At 44.3% G+C, this 13,725-nt stretch overlaps 1 protein-coding gene across 1 annotated transcript; it reads left to right on the top strand.

Annotated features, from left to right (window-relative positions):
• The first annotated feature begins 449 nt into the window (after nt 1-449).
• On the top strand, nt 450-2,004 carry OBF1 (Ocs element-binding factor 1). Its single transcript, NM_001111969.2, has one exon. The coding sequence runs from the start codon at nt 1,112-1,114 to the stop codon at nt 1,565-1,567; it is 456 nt and encodes a 151-aa protein (NP_001105439.2). The 5' UTR covers nt 450-1,111; the 3' UTR covers nt 1,568-2,004.
• Nucleotides 2,005-13,725: the final 11,721 nt, after the last annotated feature.

Below are 13,725 nucleotides of genomic sequence, written 5' to 3' on the forward strand. Positions count from 1 at the left end.
ACGTCACATCGTAACAAGCATAAGATACTCTATTACGGTCCAAATCAATCGGCCACGTCGTCTAAACCACCAAACCCTCTATAAAACTATCCTTGTTAATAATAGATGTAAATAAACGTTTCAAGCATTATTTTAATATTATAGATATACAACAGATAAAATAAAATTTAAAGTTAGTGATATAATACATCCTCACTTGTGAGAATAGCCTAACCTGGACGTCCCAATCGCTTAGCTGCACACCGCACCACGGTACCCCTAGCAATTCGGCCGCATGATGGACGAACAGAAACAACCCACGGAGTCCCACAAGGGCCATTGACAGCCACCCATGACCAGACTAGTAAAGATTCCCTTCACCTTTCTCCAATCATCATTTCCGTCAGCAACCAATTCTGATTTCTGAAACCACACCCCCACACCCCACGACAAGGAGAATTACCATAACGCCCCTCTGTGCGAGTTTACCGAAACGACCTCGGCCCGGCATTAAATAAGCCTCCCAGGCTCACCTGATCCCCTCCCCCTTCCCTCTCTTCCGCCTCCGATTGAGTGGCTCACCTTCTTTCCCAGCCAGCACGAGCTTGCAAGCAAGCGAGCTCCTGAGATTTCAGCTCGCTTCTCCTCCAGAGGTCGAGCAGACCAGACTCCTCCGACCGAAGCTCTACCACTTCCCAGTTAGCCTGTCCAGGAACTGCTTGGCCGGAGATCCAAACAAACCTCTGTGTTGGGGTTCTCCGGGGTTCCTTGCGCTGGAGGGAGGTTTCGTTCTCGCTGGCCATGGTTTGGCTGAGAAGCAGCAGCGGCAGCATCTTGATGCCAAATCTCTGAGCTTTATGAAGATCGCCACTCACCTGCGCCGCTCCTGCTTCCTCCACTCCTTCTCGGTTGTCTTCCTCTACTGGTTTTATGTGATCTCATAACTTGCCCTCCCCCGGATCCGCCATTCCCCCGTGCCCTCTCTCCGTCCCCTCAACCTTCTCCCTCCTTTCTTGCTTCCCTCAACAATCGCCAAATAACAGCACTAGCGGCAGCGGTAGAGGATCTTTTCGAGGTAAGCTAGGCCGGCCGGTTCCCTGCGGGAAAAAGAAAAGAAAAGGACCCTGTCTTGATGTCGTCGTCGTCGCTGTCTCCGACGGCGGGGAGGACGTCCGGGTCGGACGGCGACTCGGCGGCGGACACGCACAGGCGCGAGAAGCGCCGGCTGTCCAACCGCGAGTCGGCGCGGCGGTCTCGGCTCCGGAAGCAGCAGCACCTGGACGAGCTGGTGCAGGAGGTGGCGCGCCTGCAGGCCGACAACGCGCGCGTGGGGGCCCGCGCCGCCGACATCGCGTCCCAGTACACCCGCGTCGAGCAGGAGAACACCGTGCTCCGGGCCCGCGCCGCCGAGCTCGGCGACCGCCTCCGCTCCGTCAACGAGGTGCTCCGCCTCGTCGAGGAGTTCAGCGGCGTCGCCATGGACATCCAGGAGGAGATGCCGGCGGACGACCCGCTGCTGCGTCCCTGGCAGCTGCCCTACCCGGCTGCCGCCATGCCCATCGGCGCCCCGCACATGCTCCACTACTGATGATTGCCTCCACCAACCACACCACCATACATCTGAGGCTGTCAGCTGGGGCTGGTTGGCAACAAGACAAGAAGAATTGGCTGCCTCTCAACAACATTCACATCTACTACCTACCTGGCTGCTTTGAGAATTACAGGGCCTCTACTATCTGCTGCTGTGTTAAATCTACCTCCTGGTTTCTCCAATAATTGTCGCTGTTCTGTACTCTTCTCTTCTCTTATGTTCTGTCTGTCAGTGTGTATGAGATGATGCTCATCTTATGTTATAAGGCTTAATCATGTGTCTAGTTGTACTTTCTGTCTTGTAATGTTATCAGTTATATGAATAATAAGTGTTATGTAAGCTCCTATAGTCAAGCGTTTATTCAGATCTGGTGATGTTTCATTTCTTGTATATGGTTAACATCAGCTAGAAAGTAACTCCATGAAAACATTTTTGTCAAGGAGTTCAGTCGGAAAAATTTCAGAGCCTGGTGAGGTGACAACTTTCACCCGAATATTTGTTAACTCTGAAATCACAAAAGTTAAAAGATTTCATATGAGTGACAAAAGTTGTGAGTTCATACCAGACCTCAAAGCATGGAGAAAGGCATCGAAACAACTTGAGTGCAAAGTAACACATCTACAAAGCGATCAAATCAAAGGGCATATCATCTGTTGCAAAGCTCTCCATGGGAACCTGTCTGCTGACAGCTCTCTCTCCTGTGTTGCTCGCCGATGTATTCCTTGGCATCGAAGCAGTAAAAGAACATTTTCTTCCATCGGAAAAATACAAAATACATATGACAAGATGCATTATTGCATCGGCATGCATGTTGCTCTTTATTTCATTCGCTAGTTTATAAAAATAACACTACATATTAAAAAGAGTAGTAATACATACGACCAGAACGTAGAACTCATGTCCAACTCAGCTATGTAGACCACAGTTCAAGATCACATTCATCAATGGTAACTTTGTGCTGGTCGTGCACCAGCCGGACTAATCTACGCATAGCTTTCCCCTATTAAAAAACCAACTATCTTGTTTAAAACTGTCATATTTCCTCCATTTCAAATTATAGAATAACGTACCCTAAAATCTACAACATTAAATTATATTATATCTATAATTGTCAGCGATCGAGAAAGACTATCCATAGGATCTTATAAAGCTGATTTTGGAGACCATCATGACAGGACATTCCTCTCGAGTCCTAGGACCTCCTCAGCCCGAAAACCATGACTAGGTAACATTATATAGTCAACCAGAGGCCTTTCAAGTCCAACACACATTAGACCTATCTAGTACCGTTTTTTTCTGAAAAAACTTTTCTAAACATCTGGATATCACAAGGCTTATGGGCGAAGATGGAGTTATTAGGAAGCAAAAGCGGTGGATTCCTCCCGTCGCGATGACTTCACAAATTATACATTCATGTTGATTTGGACGATCTTCACTAACAATTGTTACAAAAGCAGACTGATAAGCAAAACATTTGGCAGCTAGAATAGGATTCTGACAACTAAAATATAACCAGAAGCCGATCCAAACAAGTATAAGGCCTAGGGCCCCAAGCATCATAGGACCTCTAGGAATAAAGTATTTTATATCCCTAAGGCACCTTATCCCATGGGGCATGTTTAACATATATAGCAGGGGTTCTACGTACAACTCTATGAGATAAGCCATGGACTCGATCCCATACCCAGAGATTTGGCCCACATAGTCAGAAAAAGATCTCACCCGTGAGAAAGTTCCAAAGAGATAAAGATAGAAAATACCCTACCAGATTAGAAGATAAAATTGATACCCATATAGATATGGTAAATTCAGTTGATAAGCCATGGACTCAGCTAGGCCTAATTACCAGAGGTCAGGTTATCTTATTGAAAGGGAAATAAGCTTACACCTTTTCCTAAATGATTTTGGTGGTTGAAATGCCCAACACAAATAATTGGACTAACTAGTTTGCTCTAGATTATAAGTTCTACAGGTGCCAAAGGTTCAACACAAACCAATAAAAAGTCTAAGAAAGGGTTCAAATAAAAAGAGCAAAAGACAACCGAAGGCAGCCCTGGTCTGGCGCACCGGACTGTCCGGTGTGCCACCGGACAGTGTCCGGTGCACCAGGGAGATCAACTCCAAACTTGCCACCTTCGGGAATTCTGGGAGCCACTCCGCTATAATTCACCGGACTGTCCGGTGTAGCACCGGACTGTCCGGTGTGCCAGCGGAGCAACGGCTAACTGCGTCAACGGTCGTCTGCAAAAGTCTACAGTGAACAGTGCAACTGCGCGCGCAGAAGTTAGATCAGGCGCTAGAAGGCGCACCGGACAGTGAACAGGACCTGTCTGGTGCACCACCGGACTGTCCGGTGGCCCACATGTCAGAAGCTCCAACGGTCGAACCCTAACGGTTGGGTGACGTGGCTGGCGCACCGGACAGTGTCCGGTGGCGCACCGGACTGTCCAGTGCGCCCTTCGACAACAGAGTTCCCCAACGACCATTTTGGTGGTTGGGGCTATAAATACCCCCAACCACCACTCTTCAAGGTATCCAAGCATTTATTACTCCTCATTCAATACAAGAGCAATACACAACACTCCAAGACACAAATCAAAGCCTCCGATCAAATCAAAGTCCACAATTCAACTCTAATTTTTAGGACTTGTGAGAAGATCGACTTGTGTTCTTTTGTTGTTCTTGTTGCTTGGTTGGCTTTCTTTTTCTCTCATTCTTACTCTCAAAGCTTTGTAAGCGAAGCAAGAGACACCAATTGTGTGGTGGTCCTTGCGGGGTCTAAGTGACCCGGGAAATCAAGGAAGGAAGCTCACTCGGTCTAAGTGACCGTTTGAGAGAGGGAAAGGGTTGAAAGAGACCCGGTCTTTGTGACCACCTCAACGGGGAGTAGGTTTGCAAGAACCGAACCTCGGTAAAACAAATCATTGTGTCATTCTCTCTTATTCGCTTGTGATTTGTTTTCGCCCTCTCTTTCAGACTCGATTATATTTCTAACGCTAACCCCAGCTTGTAGTTGTTTTTAAAGTTTATAAATTTCAGATTTGCCTATTCACCCCCCCTCTAGGCGACTTTCAATATCTTATCATATTGCATAAGCAATAGACACCACCATAAATAGGACGTAGGGTGTTATCTCACACAAATAGCTCGGACCTGTGTCAATCTCTAAGTCTCATATGCATTTTGCTTCAGTTCTCTGTCTTGAGACATACCCCATAAATTCATTCTTCAATTCTCTGTCTCATGACCTACTACAATAAATTTATTATCGAACAATCCTTAACAGTTGGCACCAGGTAGGGGAAGTCACGCTAATCATTAGAGCTCTAATGACAATCATGAGTTTCACACAAAGGAAAGGAATTTTTCTTTAGCATCCTCAGATTCATCGCTAATTTGCTCGGAAATCTCTGGCTAGTCCGGATTTTCTAGCGGCCCCGACGTCCCCTCATCCAAGCTCAGATGATCTAATCTACACTCTAGTGATTTTGGGTCGATCCAGCCTTGTGGTACCGACTCAAACTCGAACATCACCTCGTCATTAAATCGGACTCGGACTTCGGTCCGACTCATATGATTACACCGGTGCACACCAGCGTATATTGTACGATTACATGGTAGAGAACCTGCCATTGTGCAAGATTATGATAGGATATCGGCACTGATGGTAGGTAGTGCTCCTAAATAGTATATACATTAGTATTTTAAGGGGTTTCATCTGAACCAGTCAAAACGAAATTAATTCTATCTAGCCAATGATGTAGTTGGAGGTAGTCAATCTTATCACCCCAAACTCGTCATTAAGAGGGTTTTGAGGTTATCTGGTGTTAGGGTCTGAGCTTTGTAAATCATCATCTACATATATCAATATATGATCAGTAAGAGAATGTAAGATATTACATGTTGTTGTTTGAACCTACGACTAGATATCGATTTAGCTCAGCTTAGCTCGATCGAGCTCGAACTGGCTCGTTAAGGAACCAAGCTAGAGAATCAGCTCTTCTTGACTCGTTTGCGAGCCCGAGCTGGCTCGTTTAGCTCACAAGCCAAAAAAACAAAATACACTTATATATAATAACATAATCAATTACTTGTTAATTCTAGACCAATTTAACACTAGAAAAGAGTAATAATACTCACAATTTCACATACCACGTCAATCCAACATCAAATTAATACATGTCATCACTTATTAGTTCATCCATAAGTGTAGACTTTGTTTTGCTAACAAATGATTGCTCGTTCGAGTTAACGAGCTGGCTCGAGCTCGACTCGAGCTGGGTCGTTAACAAACCGAGTTGTGATGCTAGCTCAGCTCGTGACAAAATTGAAACGAACCGAGTCGAGCCGAGCTGACCATGAGCTATGAGTATTTTGTCCAGTCCTATTTAAACTGCTATGAAAAGTCCAAAATCTGTGTTTTAGGTTGTAATGTCATGACTTCTTAGAGATTCTATGGTGCTCAGACTCGCACCCTGCTCTCATAGGTTCTAATGCCATAACTAGAGATGGCAATAGGTACCTGAAATCCATATATTCGGCGGGTTTTACCCGATATAAGGGCAGGTATGGGACGACTTCTTTACCCACGTGTATGTTAATAGTGAAAGTCGCCTAGAGAGGGGGGTGAATAGGGCGAATCTGAAATTTATAAACTTAAGCACAACTACAAGCCGGGTTAGCGTTAGAAATATGAACGAGTCTGAGAGAGAGGGTGAAAACAAATCGCGGGCAAATAAAGAGTGAGACACGATGATTTGTTTTACCAAGGTTCGGTTCTTGCAAACCTACTCCCCGTTGAGGTGGTCACAAAGACCGGGTCTCTTTCAACCCTTTCCCTCTCTCAAACGGTCACTTAGACCGAGTGAGCTTCTCTTCTCAATCAAACGGAACACAAAGTTCCCGCAAGGACCACCACACAATTGGTGTCTTTTGCCTTGGTTACAATTGAGTTTGATCGCAAGAAAGAATGAGAAAGAAAAGAAGCAATCCAAGTGCAAGAGCTCAAATGAACACAAATATCACTCTCTCACTAGTCACTATTGATTGGAGTTGTCTTTGGACTTGGGAGATGATTTGATCTCTTTGCAGTGTCTAGAATTGAATGCTATAGCTCTTGTAATATGTTGAAGGTGGAAAACTTGGATGCCATTGAATGTGGGGTGGTTGGGGTATTTATAGCTCCAGCCACCAAAATATGGCCGTTGGAAGGCTGTTATCGCATGGCGCACCGGACAGTCTGGTGCACCACCGGACACTGTCCGGTGCGCCAGCCACGTCAGCAGACCGTTGGTGTTCGACCGTTGGAGCTCTGATAGGTGGGGCCTCTGGGCTGTTCGGTGGTGCACCGGACAGGTCCTGTAGACTGTCCGGTGCGCCAACTGCGCGTGCTCTGTCCTCTGTGCGCGTAGGCGCGCATTAAATGCGTTGCAGTCGACCGTTGCGCGCGAAGTAGTCGTTGCTCCGTTGGCACATCGGACAGTCCGGTGTGACACCGGACACTGTCCGGTGCTTCACCGGACATTCCGATGAATTATAGCGGAGCGGCCTCCCATTTTCCCGAAGGTGGCGAGTTCAGCGTCGAGTGCCCTGGTGCACCGGACACTGTCCGGTGGCACACCGGACAGTCCGGTGCGCCAGACCAGGGTGCCTTTGGGTTGTCTTTTGCTCTCTTTGTTTGAACCCTTTCTTGGTCTTTTTATTGGCTTATTGTGAACCTTTGGCACCTGTAAAACTTATAGACTAGAGCAAACTAGTTAGTCCAATTATTTGTGTTTGACAATTCAACCACCAAAATCAATTAGGAAAAAGGTGTAAGCCTAATTCCCTTTCAATCTCCCCCTTTTTGGTGCTTGATGCCAACACAAACCAAAGCAAATATAGAAGTGCATTATTGAACTAGTTTGCATAATTGTAAGTGCAAAGGTTACTTAGAATTGAGCCAATATAAATTCATAAGATATGCATGGATTGTTTCTTTATATTTTCATCATTTTGGACCACGCTTGCACCACATGTTTTGTTTTTGCAAATTCTTTTGTAAATTCTTTTCAAAGTCCTTTTGCAAATAGTCAAAGGTAAATGAATAAGATTTTGAAAAGCATTTTCAAGATTTGAAATTTTCTCCCCCTGTTTCAAATGCTTTTTCTTTGACTAAACAAAACCCCCCCTCAATAAAATTCTCCTCTTAGTGTTCAAGAGGGTTTTAGACATGTTTTTTGAAGAGGATGTACCAATTTGAAATTCTATCAAAAATAAGATACCAATTGAAAAATTTATTATTTCAAAACCTTTTCTCAACTTCAAATTTTGAAAATTGGTGTGGTGGTGGTGCGGTCCTTTTGCTTTGGGCTAATACTTTCTCCCCCTTTGGCATGAATCGCCAAAAACGGATACTTGAGTGAAATATAAGCCCTCATAACTACTTTCTCCCCCTTTGGCGAACATAATATGAGTGAAGATTATACCAAAGTTGGAGAGTGGCTCGGAGCGACGGCGGTAATTTGATGGAGTGGAGTGGAAGCCTTTGTCTTCGCCAAAGACTCCAAATCCCTTTCAATCTATGACTTGGTTTGAAATTCACTTGAAAACACATTAGTCATAGCATATAAAAGAGATATGATCAAAGGTATACTTATGAGCTATGTATGCAAGATATCAAAAGAAATTCCTAGAATCAAGAATATTTAGCTCATGCCTAAGTTTGTTAAAAGTTTGTTCATCTAGTGGCTTGGTAAAGATATCGGCTAATTGTTCCTTAGTGTTAATATATGCAATCTCGATATCTCCCTTTTGTTGGTGATCCCTTAAGAAATGATACCGAATGGCTATGTGTTTAGTGCGTCTATGCTCAACGGGATTATCCGCCATGCGGATTGCACTCTCATTATCACATAGAAGAGGAACTTTGGTTAATTTGTAACCGTAGTCCCTAAGGGTTTGCCTTATCCAAAGTAATTGTGCGCAACAATGGCCTGCGGCAATATACTCGGCTTCGGTGGTAGAAAGAGCTACGGAGTTTTGCTTCTTTGAAGCCCAAGACACCAGGGACCTTCCCAAGAACTGGCAAGTCCTCGATGTGCTCTTTCTATTAATTTTACACCCCGCCCCAATCGGCATCCGAATAACCAATCAAATCAAATGTGGAACCCCAAGGGTACCAAAGACCAAACTTAGGAGTATGAACTAAATATCTCAAGATTCGTTTTACGGCCGTAAGGTGAGCTTCCTTAGGGCCGGCTTGGAATCTTGCACACATGCATACGGAAAGCATAATGTCCGGTCGAGATGCACATAAATAAAGTAAAGAGCCTATCATCGACCGGTATACCTTTTGATCGACGGATTTACCTCCCGTGTCGAGGTTGAGATGCCCATTGGTTCCAATGGGTGTCTTGATGGGTTTGGCGTCCTTCATCCAAAACTTGTTTAGAATGTCTTGAATATACTTCGTTTGGCTAATGAAGGTGCCCTCTTGGAGTTGCTTCACTTGAAATCCCAAGAAGTACTTCAACTCCCCCATCATAGACATCTCGAATTTCTGTGTCATGATCCTACTGAATTCCTCACATGTAGATTCGTTAGTAGACCCAAATATAATATCATCAACATAAATTTGGCATACGAACAAATCATTGTTAAGAGTTTTAGTAAATAAAGTAGGATCGCCTTTTCCGACTTTGAAGCCATTAGTGATAAGAAAATCTCTTAGGCATTCATACCATGCTCTTGGGGCTTGCTTGAGCCCATAAAGCGCCTTAGAGAGTTTACACACGTAGTTAGGTATTCACTATCTTCAAAGCCGGGAGGTTGCTCAACATAGACCTCCTCCTTGATTGGTCCATTGAGGAAGGCACTCTTCACGTCCATTTGATAAAGCTTGAAGCCATGGTAAGTAGCATAGGAAAGTAATATGCGAATTGACTCAAGCCTAGCTACAGGTGCATAGGTTTCACCGAAATCTAAACCTTCGACTTGTGAGTATCCCTTGGCTACAAGTCGGGCTTTGTTTCTTGTCACCACACCATGCTCATCTTGTTTGTTGCGGAAGACCCACTTGGTTCCTACAACATTTTGGTTAGGACGTGGAACTAAATGCCATACCCCGTTCCTAGTGAAGTTGTTGAGCTCCTCTTGCATCGCCACCACCCAATCCGAATCTTGTAGTGCTTCCTCTACCCTGTGTGGCTCAATAGAGGAAACAAAAGAGTAATGTTCACAAAAATGAGCAACACGAGATCGAGTAGTTACCCCCTTTTGAATATCGCCGATGATGGTGTTCACGGGGTGATCTCGTTGGATTTCCTGGCGGTCTTGGAACTTGTTCATCTTCCTCATCTTGATCATGGGCATCTCCCCCTTGATCATTGCTCTCCTCTTGAGGTGGCTCAACTCCTTGATCTTCTTGTTCATCATTTTGAGCCTCATCCTCATCTTGAGTTGGTGGAGATGCTTGCATTGAGGAAGATGGTTGATCTTGTGCATTTGGAGACTCTTCGGATTCCTTAGGACACACATCTCCAATGAACTTGTTCCTTAGCGCGACGCACGGAGCCTCTTCATCACCTATCTCATCAAGATCAACTTGCTCTACTTGAGAGCCGTTAGTCTCATCAAACACAATGTCACAAGAAACTTCAACTAGCCCAGAGGACTTGTTAAAGACTCTATATGTCCTTGTGTTTGAATCATATCCTAGTAAAAAGCCTTCTACAGCCTTAGGAGCAAATTTGGATTTTCGACCTCTTTTAACAAGAATAAAGCATTTGCTACCAAAGACTCTAAAATATGAAACATTGGGCTTTTTACCGGTGAGGAGTTCGTATGATGTCTTCTTGAGGATTCGGTGTAGATACAACCGGTTGATGGCGTAGCAAGCGGTGTTGACCGCCTCGGCCCAAAACCGATCCGAAGTCTTGTACTCATCAAACATGGTTCTTGCCATGTCCAATAGAGTTCGATTCTTCCTCTCCACTACACCATTTTGTTGTGGCGTGTAGGGAGAAGAGAACTCATGCTTGATGCCCTCCTCCTCAAGGAAGCCTTCAATTTGAGAGTTCTTGAACTCGGTCCCGTTGTCGCTTCTAATCTTTTTGATCCTTAAACTGAACTCGTTTTGAGCCCGTCTCAAGAATCCCTTTAAGGTCTCTTGGGTATGAGATTTTTCCTGCAAAAAGAACACCCAAGTGAAGCGAGAATAATCATCCACAATAATTAGACAGTACTTACTCCCGCCGATGCTTATGTAAGCTATCGGACCGAATAGGTCCATATGTAGAAGCTCGAGTGGCCTGTCAGCCGTCATGATGTTCTTGTGTGGATGATGAACACCAACTTGCTTCCCTGCCTGACATGCGCTACAAACCCTGTCTTTCTCAAAATGAACATTTGTTAGTCCCAAAATGTGTTCTCCCTTTAGAAGCTTGTGAAGATTCTTCATTCCAACATGTGCTAGTCGGTGATGCCAGAGCCAGCCCATGTTAGTCTTAGCAATTAAGCAAGTGTCGAGTTCAGCTCTATCAAAATCTACTAAGTATAGCTGACCCTCTAACACTCTCTTAAATGCTATTGAATCATCACTTCTTCTAAAGACAGTAACACCTATATCCGTAAAAAGACAGTTGTAACCCATTTTACATAATTGCAAAACTGAAAGCAAGTTGTAATCTAAAGAATCTACAAGAAAAACATTTGAAATGGAGTGGTCAGGAGATATAGCAATTTTACCCAATCCTTTGACCAAACCTTGGTTTCCATCCCCGAATGTGATAGCTCGTTGGGGATCTTGGTTTTTCTCATAGGAGGAGAACATCTTCTTCTCCCCTGTCATATGGTTTGTGCACCCGCTATCGACGATCCAACTTGAGCCCCCGGATGCATAAACCTACAAAACAAGTTTAGTTCTTGATTTTAGGTACCCAAATGGTTTTGGGTCCTTTGACATTAGATACAAGAACTTTGGGTACCCAAACACAAGTCTTTGACCCCTTGTGCTTGCCCCCAGCATACTTGGCAACTACCTTGCCGGATTTGTTAGTTAAAACATAAGATGCATCAAAAGTTTTAAGTGAAATTTTAGAATCATTTGATGCAATAGGAGTTTTCTTCTTAGGCAATTTTGCACGGGCTGATTGCCTAGAGCTCGATGTCTCACCCTTATACATAAAAGCATGATTAGGGCCAGAGTGAGACTTTCTAGAATGAATTCTCCTAATTTTGCTCTCGAGATAACCAGCAGGGTACAAAATGTAACCCTCGTTATCCTGAGGCATGGGAGCCTTGCCCTTTACAAAGTTAGACAATCTTTTAGGAGGGGCATTAAGTTTGACATTGTCCCCCTTTTGGAAGCCAATGTCATCCTTGATGTTAGGGCGTATCCCACTATAGAGCATGCTTCTAGCAAATTTAAATTTTTCATTTTCTAAGTCATGCTCATTAATATTAGCATTAAGTTGAGCTATGTGATCATTGTGTTTCTTAATTAAAGCTAGGTGATCATGGATAGCATCAACATTAATTTCTCTACATCTAGTGCAAATGGAAACATGCTCAACGGTAGATGTAGAGGGTTTGCAAGATTTTAATTCAACAACCTTAGCATGTAATGTGTCATTTTCACTTCTAAGGTTAGAAATGGTAGTATTGCAAATATCTAATTCTTTAGCCTTAGCAATCAATTTTTCATTTTCAATCCTAAAGCTAGCAAGAGAATCATTTAATTCTTCAATCTTATCAAGCAAGTTAACATTATCATCTCTAAGATTGGGAATTGAAGCATCACAAACATTTGAATCAACCTTAGCAATTAAACTAGCATTCTCATTTCTAAGGTTGGTAATAACATCATGGCAAGTGCTTAGCTCACTAGATAGTTTTTCACATTTTTCTACTTTGAGAGCGTAAGCATTTTTTAACCTTAACATGCTTCTTATTTTCTTTAATAAGGAAGTCCTCTTGAGAGTCCAAGAGTTCATCCTTCTCATGAATAACACTAATTAATTCATTTAATTTTTCTTTTTGTTGCATGTTTAGGTTGGCAAAAAGGGTGCGCAAATTATCCTCCTCATCACTAGCATTATCTTCCTCACTAGAGGATGCATATTTAGTGGAGGATTTTGATTTTACCTTCTTCTTTTTGCCGTCCTTTGCCATGAGGCAGTTGTGGCTGACGTTGGGGAAGAGGAGGCCCTTGGTGACGGCGATGTTGGCGGCGTCCTCGTCGGAGGAGGAGTCGGAGGAGCTCTCGTCGGAGTCCCACTCGTGGCACACATGGGCATCGCCGCCCTTCTTCTTGTAGTACCTCTTCTTTTCTCTCTTCTTGCCCTTCTTGTCGTTATCCCTGTCACTGTCACTAGATAGTGGACATTTTGCAATAAAGTGACCGGGCTTACCACACTTGTAGCAAACTTTCTTGGAGCGGGGCTTGTAATCCTTCCCCCTCCTTTGCTTGAGGATTTGGTGGAAACTCTTGATGATGAGCACCATTTCCTCGTTGTCGAGCTTGGAGGCGTCGATGGGTTGTCTACTTGATGTAGACTCCTCCTTTTTCTCCTCTGTTGCCTTGAATGCGACCGGTTGTGCTTCGGGCGTGGAGGGGCCATCTGGCTCGATGATTTTCTTTGAGCCTTTGATCATCAACTCAAAGCTCACAAAATTTCCTATCACTTCCTCGGGAGACATTAGTGTATATCTAGGATTACCACGAATTAATTGCACTTGTGTAGGGTTAAGAAAAACAAGTGATCTAAGAATAACCTTGACCATTTCATGGTCATCCCATTTTGTGCTCCCGAGGTTGCACACTTGGTTCACCAAGGTCTTCAAGCGGTTGTACATGGCTTGGGGGTCCTCGCCTTGGTTGAGACGGAACCGACCAAGCTCCCCCTCGATCGTCTCCCGCTTGGTGATTTTGGTCACCTCATCTCCTTCGTGCGCGGTCTTGATTACGTCCCAAATCTCCTTGGTGCTCTTTAATCCTTGCACCTTGTTGTACTCCTCTCGACTTAGAGAGGCATGGAGTATAGTGGTGGCTTGAGAGTTGAAGTGTCGGATTTGGGCGACCTCGTCCGAATCATAGTCTTCATCCCCGGTGATGGTACCTGTACTCCAATCTCAACAACATCCCAAATGCTAGTGTGGAGTGAGGTTAGATGATG

Source organism: Zea mays, chromosome 1, assembly GCF_902167145.1.
Source record: "Zea mays cultivar B73 chromosome 1, Zm-B73-REFERENCE-NAM-5.0, whole genome shotgun sequence".
In the NCBI taxonomy this organism is placed as follows: Eukaryota; Viridiplantae; Streptophyta; class Magnoliopsida; order Poales; family Poaceae; genus Zea; species Zea mays.

Excerpts from the sequence above, each read along its gene's own strand:
- OBF1 (NM_001111969.2), top strand. The coding sequence starts at position 1,112 with ATGTCGTCGTCGTCGCTGTCTCCGACGGCGGGGAGGACGTCCGGGTCG.